Here is a 15,276-nt window from a genome sequence, read left to right as displayed (position 1 = left end):
GTGATAAGATGACAGATATAATAACCTGTGACCAACACTGTCCAACCAACTCTGAAAGTGCAGTAATCTACATTTAATGCTACTTTCAGCAGAGTAATTTAAACAAAAAAATTACATGAGGCGATCGGGTCAGTGAAGATCGGTCATTCTGTAGCAAATGTTTTCATCGTTTTTCTATTTGAGAGAATCTATTTTATGCTATTTAACTTAGATTCTTTTTCATACTTTACAAACACGATTTTCAGCATCTACAAATCTGAAGCCTGAGCCGAGGCTGCGTTTGAATTTACAGTTGGACTTTAATGTGTTGAAAAGCTCTGCAGGCCTGTGCTAAGAGGTGGGAGTTACCGAGACATACATTCATGTTTTATAATAGTTATTAATGATTATAAATCTATTAGGTTTAATCATTTACTCCTAATAGACTCTAAACTTCACTTCACCGTGAGCTAATTTGCTCGCTTCTGGTTTCCTTTCTTTCTGTTGCTAATATCCCAGTGGATATTTCTTTACAACATGAATATTTTTTCAATTGAAATTAAATGTTTCATTATTATTTTGAGAATAGGGCCTGTGACAGTGCAGGCCACAGTTTAATTGGTGATATTTCATTTCATTCATTTCTAATTCACAATTAATACAACTATCAGGCCGACACTAACTGGACTGGGCCAATAGCTGATATGAGTTGTAGGACAACCCACAGTTTTATTTATTGTACCTCTTAAAGATATACTATCAGGGACCCTGTCTGTCGGGATCTGTGTTTTTGTGCTTAATCGCCTTTTTTGTCTCACATTGCAGTGAGCAGAGCAAAGTTTGATAAACACTGCAGAGGGATTTTTTCTTCCACCTCCTTTGAGCCCTTTGGACATTAACTAGAGTGCTTTTCCTCTTGATCTCTGATTGGAACATACACACACACAGATCTCTGAGGAGCACCGCGTTCTCTGGTTTTACTCGGGCGGAGCAGACAAAAGTCGAGAAGCCCCAATAATAAGAAGGGATCACCTCAATGTCAAGCGTGAGGCAGTCAGGGTCTCTAATGCAATAAGAAAACTGCAACACAAGAGAAGACCTTCTAAATGTGACAGCGAGCTGAGGCTTAGTATCACTGATACCAATTAAAATGACAGAGGAAGAGGAGTGCTGCAGTGCAAGAGTCACTATATTCCATGTGGAAAATTTTCTCTCTTCGCCATGACTCAGTCAGTATCATTCTTATGGAAAGCAAAAGGTTTAAACTACCGTTCGCTGATAAGTGTTGTACAAGTCCAGCTTTACATAGAAAACACGTGCTGGAGTATTTTCCTCCAAGGTCAGATTTCAAGTCATTAGTGACTTTCGCTGTGCGCATAAATCAACGTGGTGTATCAGTAATAAGGAAGTTTACCTGTTAAGAGGTCTTTTAGAGGCAATTTAAAAGTCATGTGGCTTTAGAGAAGTGCCTCCGGCGTGTTCCTGAAATTCATGGTCTCATATTAACTCAGATTTTCCTCATGAATACGACAGTTTCTTCTGTAGCCGGCTCACGAGGGAAAACATTTATTGAATCAGTTTTATCACAGTTACAGGCCCAATATCTTTCCGATTTATTTCCATCTTGTTATCACATTAGTTCTATTAATTATATCCTATTGCTCATATCTGTGATTATAAATTATTAGCTTAGCATCTTTTTTTTGCCACACATCGTAAAGGGTCTTTATGACGTGGAACTTTTCCTGCTCAGTTATATGATGTCTTAATGTCAAGGATGTTTTCCGGTGATTCACCCAAATGGCCGATGGGTCTGAGGAAATCCTCCCCACAGCCCCATAAACCAGGGCACTGCAGAACAACATGTGCTAGTGCCCAGCACTTCAGACAATAATATTAGTAATCAATTCCCCAGAACTCCGGCAGTAAGCGCCTTTATCTATCGTTCGGCGTTTATGACTTGGTTAATCGTTAAGCAATGCCTTTGTGTCCCCTGGGATGGAGCAAGGACATATCTGACACCCCTCGCTCACTTTTCTGAGGGTTGATCCAGAGAATTAGCCAATAGCTGACAGCCAGTGTATGATCCCTGGGATGCAAGGTATAAAGGTAGGCCATTCTGAGACGCACTGAGTTTACTCACCAGGAGCTCCGAAGAGAAAAGATCTAGCCTATAGTTTATACACGGATAAAGAAGGATAACCTCACCCGTAGATGCAGTGTTCTGCTCTTTAAAAACACTGCTGGTTGAACGAAAACTAAAGACCTGCGCTGGTGTTTTATCCTTAAATCGGAGAATCTCTGATCTCTGATGGAGAGGTTCAGGTCTAACGGAGGGGAGCATGTGAACCAAGGGTATGATTCCAACCTGGATGAGCCTCCTGTCTATCAGGAGGCCAACTTCTCCAACGGGGAACAACGGGCGGTGCGGCCCTCGGTGGTCAGCGCCTTCGGTCACGACACTTTGGACCGAGTGCCCAACATTGACTTCTATCGCAACGCGGGCAGTGTGAGTGGTCACCGTGCCGTGCGGCCGTCCCTGCAGGAGCTCCATGATGTGTTTCAGAAGGTGAGTGCACGTGTGTCTGTGAGTGAAGCTGGTAAACATGAAGGATACAGATTCTCCTCACCCATTGTCTCGTCTCGTCTCGGCATGTTTCACATCTTACAAATCGTCTGCAGCCATTTTCTATTTCAAATATTTGTCCTTCACCTCTGCAGAACGTATCTTACACCGGTTTCTCTGCCTGAGTGAACTCAACTCTGAGACTCTGTGACTTCTGTTCTGCTCTTGAGTTTCAGTCCATTCACTCAGGTTCAAGGCAAAAAAAGCCCAGAAAGAAACAAGACATTTTACAGTTGTTTAATCATTCCAGCATCATAACCTTCATTGTGTCCACAGTTCAGTCTTTACGTCTTTCCCTAGAAGAACTGTTCAAGATCACTCAAAGAAAACTTGACACACTCAAGAGTCTTTAGTGCTTTTTATTAGGCTGGCGTTATACTGCCCTGTGTTGCAAAAGACTTGCGGTTAAAGGTCATTTAGGTTTTATTAGATGAACTAGATTAGCATTTTAAACCTTCCATGTCCTGCCATGGAAGACTGTTAGGCAGTCTTCCATGGCAGGACAAGAAAGAAAGCATCTAGCAGTTCACGCCAGATTGCAGGATTAAGTATAAGATGTAAACATATACACTTAAAACTTTAAAATGTTTCACCATGGACCAGTGCAAGAATCCCTAAAAAGAAATTCTCGCCAAAGAATAGATTTAAACAACAGAAATCAACTGTGGTACATTATAGAAATATTTGGCAATCAACACTTGAAATTAATGAATTACACCTGACATGTTTCAAGCTGCTTCAGATTTGAGCGATGCCTTCACATCATTTTCTCGAATCACAAACTCCACCGCTGCTGAAAGGCCGACGGTTTGTTGCCAAGATCTCTTTCTGTCGGTGAACGGAAACCAGATGAATCAGACGTCTCAATAAATCAGACGCGATGGTGTAAGTGTCAGGAGAGTCATTTAATATTTCACCTCCGTGGAAAGTTAAAAGGAGGTTTATCTTTTTTCCTGAGTTTTCAAGGACAGAGACGCAGCCGCGGCATAATGTCTCTTCATCAATCTTCATCCAAATCAAATCACCAGAGTTTCCTCCCCCTTTCCAAATCCTCTCCCGTGTGTTACAGAGAAGGAGAAAGACAAACACACGAGGACTCTGAGAATGCAACTTCATAATACTGACGCTCGTTTCCATGCAAATGAAAAATGCATCAACACCAAAATGACTCAAAGCCCAATCACGATGAATAAATCTCAGCTTTGTCTCTGAGGACAAATTTACATGTTTGCTTCCCCTAACATTTCCCTGCACGTTCTCCCATCAGAATGGAGCGATCTCTGTGCCAGACACCGTGGAGGACGATGGCGAGGGGAGTGGCGGGACACCCTCGGATGACCTGGAGTCTGCCCCCCCCCCCAAAGAAAACCAAGGAGGAGTAAAGTTTGGCTGGATAAGGGGCGTCCTGGTGAGTTATGTCGGGGTCACGTCGGGTCAGGTCGGGCTCCTTCTGCTTTATAGAAGCAGGGTCACGCTACAAAACTGTGACCCGGGAGAGACCAGCCTCATTGTGTCTCAATAAGGCAAACACAACACCCTGGGAGTCGTTTGTGTTTGCCCAAGAGCTCCTGGTTGATCCATTCGTGCTGCTGGCATGATGATAACAAACTCACAAATAGCTGTAGCATGTGTATGTTCCCTTGTGCATCTCACTTTACATGATAATAAAACACGACTCACGCAGAATTCTATTGTTCTTCTCTTCCACAGGTGAGATGCATGCTGAACATCTGGGGTGTCATGTTGTTCATCCGTCTGTCCTGGGTTTTTGGTCAGGCAGGCTGGGGTGAGTGAGACAAGGAGACACGTCATTGGTCAGATATGACACACGGGTCCTTAGGCACATAGGTTCTACATTTATTTACATGTCCAAGATTTTTTAAGGGAGGTTTCACAGAGCTCACACCTTAAGGCCCCATTTAAACTTTCTATCCATCTCAATCCCAAATTTCACACATTAATGTTCAGAACTGTGACAATGACACAAAAACTAGCTCACTTGACCTTGTGAGCTTGATATAATTGTTTATGTTAAGTCAACAACAATAGACATTGATTTTACTTAAATTTATGAGGTCAATATAGCTCAAATACTTCAAAAATAAGTAACAACACATACATTGTGCACTTAGCATATATTTGAATCTCTGAATAAAAAAATAAAAAGGTTTGCAAGTACAAACTCAAAGTTTTTGTGTCCACATGACCACTACACACTTTCATGTTTACTTAAATGAAAAACACGTGTTGACTTTACATAAGAAAAACACATAATTACAGAGAGGTTAGGGTTAGGGACAAATTTAGAATTACCACAACTGGAACTAATTCCCAGTCAGACAAGAGTCATGAGAGAAATTTATTTCATATCAGTTGTTCTCATAACTTCATGTGCAAGCTGTTTCCAGTAAGATTTTAAGTTCAGTGATGGAAGTGGGATTAAAAGTGCAGGGTAGGTTAGTAGCTGTTCTCACATCTTACATCATATCACTCCGCCAATGTTAAATGTCAATCATTTTTACATGCATCTAATGTGGGCCGCATGATATAGTTCCATCCATCCATTATTTATACCGCTTTCCTTTGAGGGTCGCAGTAGGAGTAGCTAACCACATTATAAAGTTATGTGATAAATCCAAATTATGTACACTTATTACTTACACAAATAATGTAAATAAATGATTCACCCAGTTGACAGGACCACAACAACACCTGGAAGCTTCCACATGTGTTTGCTTGTTCCAGTAATTCTTGGGTTGATAGGGCACTTAAAGAATTGAATGGTCCTTCGCTCATTAGCAGGAGGGGATTGAACTGGGGCAGATTCAACTTTAACTGGTCTTTCTGGGCCTCAATAATAATCTACTCCGGCTGAAGATCCATTCTGAGAGGCAAACCTTAACCTTAAGAAAGAGAGAAAGGGGAAACTGTGCGAAGGGCTCCATGAGTGTGTCCATTGTTTAAGAAGCTCATCGATTGGCGAGCCGCTTTTGTGCAGGAGGCGTAACTAAATGGTTTTGAGAAGCCCAGAGAGCCACAGGCGGTTGGCAGAGCAGGTGGAGCAGATGGCTGTAACTTACAGCCTCCGGGGAGTTTGACTGTCACTGTGTTTAAAGGTGACTGTGGGGCGGCGGGGGGGGCTTCGTTTCACAGCTGTAACGTTTTATGACCGACCACCCAAACGTAACGGCTGAGTAATCTGCAGTTCAAAATAACCATTTTAAGCTGTTACATTACCTGTGCATTTCAGGCCTGGGAATCGTGGTCATCGCTCTCAGCTGCGTGGTCACCGTCATCACAGGCCTGTCTATGTCGGCCATTTGCACTAATGGCGTGGTCAGAGGAGGTGAGTCGACGCACCGTTAACACACACATAAGACGGCTTCATATTCAGGAAAGCAGAAAAACGAACTAACTGAATTCAACTGCAGACTAACATTTGCAGGGCTCTCGCTCATAACTCATAGAAACAGGGTCACCAAAAGTTACAAGATTATTTGTAACTTTTACAGCCGGAGATAACACACACTCATCCTGACATAAAATCTTTTACAGAGAGAATGACCAGGAGGATGGTGTGTGTGTGTGTGTGTGTGTGTGTGTGTGTGTGTGTGTGTGTGTGTGTGTGTGTGTGTGTGTGTGTGTGTGTGTGTGTGTGTGTGTGTGTGTGTGTGTGTGTGTGTGTGGATAAAGACACAAGGCTCAGAACTCAGAACGGCACCTGAATGTCACCTCTTGAAACCCATTCTCCGTTTTACAGCCTCCTAACTTGTCCAGACATTAAATCAATGAATCAGTGATGTGGCAATTATTCATCCATGACTGTTTGTGTGCCTCATTTTGTCATTTCAGGAGGCGCCTACTACTTGATATCTCGCAGTCTGGGGCCTGAGTTCGGCGGATCCATCGGCCTCATCTTCGCCTTCGCCAATGCCGTGGCCGTGGCCATGTACGTGGTGGGGTTTGCTGAGACCGTGGTCGACTTGCTGAAGGTGCGTAACGTAGTAATGATCAGGTGATGATGTCTCATTCCGAGCCGTTTGATCCTACAACGTATCTCTGCCCTCTGTCACAATCAGGAGAACGATGCCATCATGGTGGATGTAATAAACGACATCAGGATCGTCGGCTGTGTCACGGTGGTGCTGCTGTTGGCCATATCAGTTGCTGGAATGGAATGGGAGGCCAAGGTGAGAGATGAACATCACATTGGTCGATGCCAATCTCTGCGCTCGTTGTGGTAAAATTTCACAACCGTTACTTTAATCAATGAAATGATTCCCCCCCCCCCCCACAGGCACAGATCGTTCTCCTCGTCATCCTGCTGGTGGCCATAGTCGACGTATTTGTGGGAACTTTCATCCCTGCCACCGATGACAAGAAATCCAAAGGCTTCTTCAATTATAACTGTAAGACACCGTCTCCAAATTTATTTCAACAAGTTAAGATGTGCCTCACCCACCGAGCACTGCTCAGCTCATCTTTCCTCTTTATTTCCCTTTTTATTCTCTTTTCTCAGCAAAAATCTTCTTAGAAAATTTTACTCCGGACTTCTCCGAGAACGAGTCGTTTTTCACGGTGTTTGCCATCTTTTTCCCCGCTGCCACGGGGATCCTGGCCGGAGCCAACATCTCCGGCGACTTGCGGGTAACCATTACACACAGAGGTCAATGCATCAGGGCCATGTACATAGAAAGCATGAGCGCATACATTTCTGAACAAAAGGCTCTGTGCTAGGTTTTGTTTGGTGTCGATAGGCCAATTAAAACCGGAGATATGATCATTTAAATATGACGTAAAATAATCTATTTTAAAACGCGAGTAATGTATTTAATTTATTTCAGTATCTTCATCATCATTTGTCGTATTGAGAAACAAAAAATTAACCCTTTAATTTGGTCTCAGTTTGACCTTTTATGTTTTTGAATATATAATGATTTATATATAATATTTGCACTAATTGGGAACACCCCCACTCTGGGAATGCAAAGACAGTGATGTTCCTATTTGTATAATAGAGAACATATAGTGTTTTGAAGAGTTGCATATAAAGATAAAGACAAAGAAACTTCTATTAACACAACTTCTTTATATTTCAAATAAATGTATATTGCTTGATATTATAACAGTTTTACTATTATATCTGAAAACTAGTAGTCGTTATGTGGTATATAGGGACAACTTAAAAAGCGTAAAAGAAAATGTCCAAAATAGCCCCGGACGAAGAATACACGTGATCTGAAACTGTTTTTTTATTTATTATTATTTATTTATACACTGAAAATTCGGTTTGAATCTTTTCATACAGAAACATCCTTCTTTATATTAAATTCTTCTAACATCGATCTGTGGTATTTCACAGGATCCCCAAGCAGCCATTCCTAAGGGAACCTTGCTGGCCATCGTGATCACTGGTATCACCTACTTGGCTGTGGCCCTTTGTGTCGGTAAGTCATTTAATGCACAAAATTAAACTCCAATGTGTAGTTTTACATTATGTATAGTTCACATAAAAACACTGCCTTGCTCGAGGGTTAACCTTACAGTCAGGGGACACAGTTAGATTGGCAGTATTTGTTTTGGTATTTGTTTGGTGGTCAGACATTGAAGTGTAATCAATGCATTTCTTCTCCTCTGTGATTCGCCAGCTGCCTCTGTTGTCCGTAATGCCACAGGAGACATAACCGACCTCATTATGCCCGGCGAAGTTTGTAACGGTACTGCGGTGGCTGCTTGCGAGCTCGGCTATAATTTCTCCTCCTGCGCAGTGGAAACCTGTAAATTTGGCGCGCTGAACAACTTCCAGGTACGCAGCCTCCAGAATCTAATCTGCAGCCGAGATGTGGTTTGTTTCACCTCTAATCCCTCATCCCTCGTGTCTCCGGTGCAGGTGATGACCATGGTGTCTGGGTTCGGTCCCCTCATCACTGCCGGAACATTCTCTGCAACCCTCTCCTCTGCCCTCGCTTCCCTCGTCAGCGCCCCCAAAGTCTTCCAGGTCAGTGACTCGACAGATTTTTGTAAAAACAGCAACGATTTAGACGAAATCTCCTGAGATGCAGCTACAGTATTAGTCTTTACTCCTGCAAACAAAAAATCATTTCTCGCTTCACCTCTGTGTCTCCTCAGGCTCTGTGTCAAGACAACATCTACACGGCTCTGCATTTCTTTGCCAAGGGACACGGCAAGAACAACGAGCCAATCCGTGGCTACATCCTCACATTCATTATTTCTGTGGCCTTCATTCTCATTGGTCAGTTCCCTAACATCTTGTTTTAAAGCATACTTTATATTTCAAGCTTCAAACGAACAAGTAAAAGTATGACGTCCACCTCTTTTTGTTTCTACACAGGTGACCTCAACGCCATCGCTCCAATTATTTCCAACTTCTTCCTGGCATCTTACGCTCTCATCAATTTCTCCTGCTTCCATGCGTCCTACGCCAAGTCTCCAGGTGGGTCACTTCAGACAATGCCGCCGAGGGAATGAAAAGCCCTGCCAGTAAACTGTGTTTGTCTCCATCCTCTGATACTTCACTTCTTTTCAGAAATGACGTCTAAGTGACTCTGAATATATTGAAACGAGGCACAATCACAAAAAGCGTCTGACTTCAGACACTAATCTGACCAACCTGAGTTGCATTAGATGATTAGTTTTTGATTTGTTTCCGTGCAGTCGGTTTCCCCATCACTGTTCCTCCCGTCTGCATTTAATGAATCTGCTCTTTGCTCTGTCACTCTCTCCCCCTGCAGGCTGGAGACCTGGATACAAGTACTACAACATGTGGCTGTCCCTGCTGGGCGCACTGCTCTGCTGTGCCGTCATGTTTGTCATCAACTGGTGGGCTGCTCTCATCACGTACGCCATCGAGATCCTCCTCTACATTTACGTCACCGTCAAGAAGCCAGGTGAGCCCCTCGGACAGGTTTGGAAGCACATGTATGATGCGTGCATGGCGGAGTTAACCTGCATGGACTCTTATTTTTCTCCGCCCCAGCTGTGAACTGGGGTTCGTCCACGCAGGCGGCGACGTTTGTGAGTTCGGTCAGCAACGCCCTGTCTCTGTCTGGTGTCGAGGATCACGTCAAGAACTTCAGGTAAAAGTCTGCCTTTATGACACATGAAAAACTAAAACATAAACATCACCTAAAAGAGACATTATGAGACATTGCTGTTTCTTGCCCAGGCCTCAGATCTTGGCTCTGACCGGTTCACCGCGGACCAGACCGGCTCTCCTCGACCTGGCTCACTCCCTCTCCAAGAACTATGGACTCTGCATCACCTGTGAAGTGTTTGAGGTGAGGTTTTATCGCAATCTTATCCTTTGCAAATGAAATGATATTACCAGGGAGCCGCATATCGTCTGTACTTAAAGGTTGGGCATCAAGCAACTTTAAATTGTAGCAGGGATGAGGGAAATGCCAACTGTCTGGCAGCCTGAGACTAAAGTTTAGGGTCAGTCGTGATCTTCTGAATATGCGAAAAGGTGTGTGTGGGATATTTTTGTCTCTCGACCGCACTCACACTGTACGTTGTGATTTCCCCCAGGGTCCAAGATCAGAGGCTCTCGAGGAGATGAACGCCGGCATGGAGAAGAACCAGCTCTGGCTCAGGAAGAACAAACGCAAGGCCTTTTATGCGGCTGTGGCCTGTGAAAGCTTCAGGGACGGAACCGAGAGCCTCCTGCAGGTCAGTGCGATCGTAACTTACGAAACACTTCCACAGAAAGTCCAAAAAGAACAGACAAACAAACCAACTAACCCTGAAACTAATCCATCAGATTAATGTGTAACCTGCTGGTTTTGATCAGAGGGATTTTTTTTTTTAAAACATTGCAGAAACAGGTTTTATTGACCCGTCTCTTCCTCACAACACAGAGTATCTATTGCTGTGTTATGACACCGGCCTGGACCGGTCATGAGGATGTGTCCGGGACGGGGAGAGAGTTAATGAGGAGCAGGAAAACAGTCTTATGGCTCTGGCTATCACACTCTGGAGATAAGGCCCTGGGTTCATTGTCAGGATTGCTTACTTCAAACAGGACGACAGATTAAAGGCTAGAATTGATTAACACTGCGTTGGATGAGTCCCTGCAGACGAGATGAGACCTGCTGAGGGACCTGGTCATAACTCGTGGCAGTAAAACCGTGTCGCGGCTCGTCGAGGACATTTTGAAACTTTTTAGGGGAGATTTCTTTTTTGTTCTTCTCCAGTTAATGATGACACAAGGTTTTACGACACGGTGCATGAGTTGCTTCAGTAAACAGCTCATTCTGAGTTTTTTTATCTTTGTGCTATAAGAGAGTTTTCTTTTCCTACAGGCCTCGGGTCTCGGCCGCATGAAGCCCAACACACTGATGATCGGCTTCAAGAGGAACTGGAGGATGGCAGGAGCAGAGTCAGTGCAGAGCTATGTGGGAATCCTGCAGTAAGTCACAACAAGGAACACACAGACAAATATCACGGCTGATAGTTGAGACGTGCATGTTGAGCTCGTGTTGTCGTTCTCCTTCGTCACAGTGACGCGTTTGACTTTGACTACGGGACAGTGCTGCTGAGGATGAACCAGGGACTCGATGTGTCACACATTGTGGAAGCAGAAGGTCAGTGCGACTTCTTTTTGTTTTGTTTTTAATCTACAGAAACTCCTGCATCAGCATCACAACAGTCACCTTAGTTCCCTTCAGGCAAGAGAGATGAAACACAATGACAAGGGAAATAAATGGCCTGAAAACAGCTGCATGAAAAAATAAAGCAGCAAACAAAGCAGGAAAATACAAAACAAGGCTGAATGAGGATTTTACATAGAATTTTAATTTTGACTGTCTTTTTTAAAAAACTTTTATTATTGTTCTCTCTTAATTATGATTATTTAATGATTAATTTGTTGTTATTGCTGCCATTTGAAGCTCTTTGTAAAATGGATTCTGAAAAGTGCTATATAAATAAAGATTATATTATATTATTATTATTATTATTATTGTTATTGTTATTATTATTATTATAGGGAAATGCCATTTGTAAATTTCTTAAAATCAATTCCGACTGTTTTTAAACTACCAAAAGAATAACACACAAGTAAGAATGAACAGCTGAGTAGCTGTAGGAGTGTAAACTTTTATTCCCACAACAACCCCCCCCCCATATGTTTTACATCACTACAATAAAATGACAGTGATAAGCTGGGACGCTTTGTTCTGTAGATTACAAAGTATTAAAGGTTGAGTACACACACACACACACACACACACACACACACACACACACACACACACACACACACACACACACACACAAAATGGTGTCTTTGAATTCATCTTCTCAAAGGCAAAGAGACTCCTTCGTATTATAACATCAATGTGATAATTCTGTCTTTCAGAGGAGATGCTGAAGGCAGCGAAGGAGCAACAGGCACTGGAGGACGAAATGATGCCAAATGGAGGGAAATCAAAAGGCCTGTTTAGGAAGTCCAGGAAATCGTCTCAACAAGTGCTCACAACCAGAGGTATCACATCCCTGCACTCCTCAGTTCTGTCTGTTCAAATGTTTGAGGCGCTGCAGTCTGAGGGTATTTAAACCACATGAGCTTGGTCTTTAAACATGTGGATGAAGAAGTTCCACTCTTCCATTTCCACTGAGTCAGAGACTAAAATAACACACATTTAACAAATGAGACCAGTGACACACGTCTCTCTTTTGTAAACTTCTCCACACTCCCCCTGAGAAATAATCGAATCAAGCGCTCCCGCTAAAGATATCTCTGAGGGTGTAATCCAATAACGTGCTCCGGTTCGTTCCACTCGAGGAGCATCTCCGAGGAGCAGCCCTTTAACCCAGACAGCAGAGGGGGGGGTTCAACCTCTTACTCCATCTGTCTCTGTCTCTGCATCACACACACACAAACACAAACACACACACACACGCCACCGAGCTGCATCTTTGGCCAGACAGCGATGGTCATTAGTAAACACTCTGCATCCTGCCCACTGGAACATCAGATCTGAGAGAGACGGCTGTTCCTGACTAGTTTTCCCATCCCAGTGAAATCTCCAACCCTCTGTCAACAAATCACAGTCCTGCTCCCTTATCCCGCTTTCATTTTCTCCTATCTCTGTCTCCCTCAGTGTCGGTGTGCGGACCCCCGCCCCCGCAGGTTGCCAGGATGAATGAGAAGCTGTTAGAGGCCAGTGCTCAGTTCATGAAGAAGCAGCCTAAAGGCACGATCGATGTGTGGTGGCTCTTCGACGACGGAGGTAGGTGTTGGTTCCCCACGGGCCAGCTTTCTCTTATGCACCTCAACTGTAGATTGTGATGGACGCGTGCACAGAGACGCAGAGTCACGTCCTCAGAAAGGTGAAAGAAATATGACTAGAAGAAGTGAAACCTGAATAATTCAATTAAAAAGGAGATAAAGATGGGACACGAGAAGTCATCAATGCAAACAAACAACACTAAATAGTTCCAAAATTCCCTGTTGAAGATTATAATCTTAACTTCTGAAATCAAGGGCCTTGTGTCACCGGACAAAACTAAAACGATAAGAGCAGAAATGCCAGATTAGGTCTCATATAACATATAACAAAACAAAGGTAAATAGTTTAAATAATAAATCCAGTTGAATTGATTGATTTGTAACGAAGGAAACTGATGTGCCCTCCCTCAGGTCTCACCCTGCTGCTGCCCTACATCCTCACCACCAGGAAGAAGTGGAAAGACTCTAAATTAAGGATCTTCATCGCAGGGCAGCCTGACCGCAGCGAGCTGGATAAACACGAGTGAGTAGAAAAAGGGAAAAGTTTCACTATCCATTACAGCTGAATAAGTGGAAGTTAGTTGGGGTAAAGGGGCGGCACGGTGGTGTAGTGGTTATCACCCCCGATGTACAAGCAAGCACATCCTGGCCGGGGTCTTTCTGAGCTGAGTCTGCATGTTCTCCAAGTGTCTGCGTGTTTTATTTCTCCAGCAGTTTAGATAAAGGATGGATAGTTTGGGTAAATTAATTAAACCCAGATATGAGAATCCATCCGCTCATAGGAGATGAAAAGTTATTGCCAACATTAATGTGAAAGTTAATCAGTGTGGGACGGTGCCTCTTGCAGGATGAAGTCCCTGTTGCAGAAATTCAGGATCAACTGCACCGACATCCAAGTCATTGACGACATCCACGTCAAACCCAGCTCCGACAGGTAACTGCTGTTTGTCTCGCTCCGCTGTAATCCTGACAGCGGACCAGATGGTGCACCAGCCACCGTAAAATGTAATCACCTCATAATATCCATTCCATATATATATAAAAAAAGAGAATATTTCTTCTGTCCTCCAGCCTGAAGCAGTTGGAGGACATGATCGAGCCTTTCCGTCTGCATGAGGGCTCCAAAGACAAAATCGAGGCCGAAGCCATGCAGAGAGCGCATCCCTGGAAAATCACTGACGAGGAGCTGAACAGCTTCGAGGAGAAGGTAAAATCATGACATGAAACAATACATTCATTTGGTTTGAAGGTGGTGGTTTTAAAAATGTACCCCTGCTGCTTTACAGACCAACCTCCAGGTACGACTGAACGAGGTGCTCCAGGAAAACTCCAAATCAGCCAATCTGATCATTGTGTAAGTAAAAGCAACTGATGGCTGAAAAAAACATGAAACTGTCAAAACAGGAAACAGTGTTGAACCCATCTCATGTGTGTGTCCTCACCCCCCACAGGAGCATGCCCATCGCTCGTAAGGAGTCCGTCTCTGACTTCCTCTACATGGCCTGGCTGGACGTTCTAACCAAGGACCTTCCGCCAACGCTGCTCATCAGAGGCAACCACAGGAGCGTTCTCACTTTCTACTCCTGAGCACCTCGGAGACTAAATGGCAGGGCACTAATAAAGAAATGGCAACACCATAATGATGAACCATGTTCATAACGAGTACAAGAACAAGATTGTTATTCAGACAAGACAGCGTTTAATTTTACTTTTCCCCCCGATGAGGCCAGCAGAGGAGAAATAGAACGATTAGGTGTTTGACAGCTGGTGTTCTCGAACAATAATGTCATTAAAAGTCATTGTCACTCACAGGCTAAGCCTTATTTTACTATGAGCCTGTTTTTATTGCTTGTTCTGGAATATGAGCTGTTTCACGAAAGCTTCTAGACAAAAGTAAACTTTTCTATGTCTCAAAGATATAAAAAAGTTGCCTAAATTTTAACGTGAATCTAGGAGCACTGGCAAAGTTTGATGTATTTTTTATATTTTTGAAGTATCTTGCAACAATGGACACACGCACGCACCCACGCACGCACGCACACACACACACACACACACACACACACACACACACACACACACACACACACACACACACACACACACACACACACACACACACACACACACACACACACACACACACACACACACACAGTTGGAACAAAGCCAAATCTTCGTGGTGGGATCAGTCCAACACGAGCGAAGGTTCCTTCCAGACGTGTTCCCTGCTGTTGTGACTGTAAAATAAATGTATATAGTAGATATCTGAATTCACTAGTCGTTATTTTTAAATACATGATTAACTACATAATTGGATTCATTACTTTCACTTCTCTTAAACTCCAATTCTCTGAAAATGGTTTGATGATTTCTTTCAAACATTCTTGATATTCACAGAGTGTAAAATACATAAAGC

General features: G+C 43.4%; 1 protein-coding gene across 1 annotated transcript; it reads left to right on the top strand.

Moving 5' to 3' along the window:
* The first annotated feature begins 1,558 nt into the window (after positions 1–1,558).
* slc12a1 (solute carrier family 12 member 1) lies at positions 1,559–14,871 on the top strand. The gene is made up of 26 exons (XM_034573569.1): positions 1,559–2,548; positions 3,873–4,013; positions 4,316–4,391; positions 5,856–5,951; positions 6,458–6,597; positions 6,685–6,795; positions 6,903–7,014; positions 7,125–7,252; positions 7,968–8,052; positions 8,254–8,411; positions 8,496–8,603; positions 8,735–8,858; positions 8,958–9,059; positions 9,358–9,513; positions 9,603–9,702; positions 9,792–9,903; positions 10,154–10,294; positions 10,927–11,033; positions 11,126–11,208; positions 11,985–12,110; positions 12,730–12,858; positions 13,269–13,380; positions 13,705–13,791; positions 13,929–14,064; positions 14,144–14,211; positions 14,309–14,871. Exons 1-26 carry the CDS (start codon positions 2,291–2,293, stop codon positions 14,442–14,444), a joined length of 3,132 nt encoding a protein of 1,043 aa, XP_034429460.1. The 5' UTR covers positions 1,559–2,290; the 3' UTR covers positions 14,445–14,871.
* The last annotated feature ends 405 nt before the right edge of the window (positions 14,872–15,276 follow it).

Source organism: Hippoglossus hippoglossus, chromosome 3, assembly GCF_009819705.1.
Source record: "Hippoglossus hippoglossus isolate fHipHip1 chromosome 3, fHipHip1.pri, whole genome shotgun sequence".
In the NCBI taxonomy this organism is placed as follows: Eukaryota; Metazoa; Chordata; class Actinopteri; order Pleuronectiformes; family Pleuronectidae; genus Hippoglossus; species Hippoglossus hippoglossus.
The sequence above is the reverse complement of the archived record's forward strand: the minus strand, read 5'-3'. Positions and strand labels throughout refer to the sequence as shown.

What these genes read in the sequence shown, in the direction of transcription:
- slc12a1 (XM_034573569.1), top strand. Translation starts at nt 2,291, where the DNA reads ATGGAGAGGTTCAGGTCTAACGGAGGGGAGCATGTGAACCAAGGGTAT. An exon ending in TAATGGCGTGGTCAGAGGAG is followed by an intron (nt 5,952 to 6,457) that starts GTGAGTCGACGC and finishes TTGTCATTTCAG; the next exon opens with GAGGCGCCTACTACTTGATA. An exon ending in AGCGAGCTGGATAAACACGA is followed by an intron (nt 13,381 to 13,704) that starts GTGAGTAGAAAA and finishes TGCCTCTTGCAG; the next exon opens with GATGAAGTCCCTGTTGCAGA.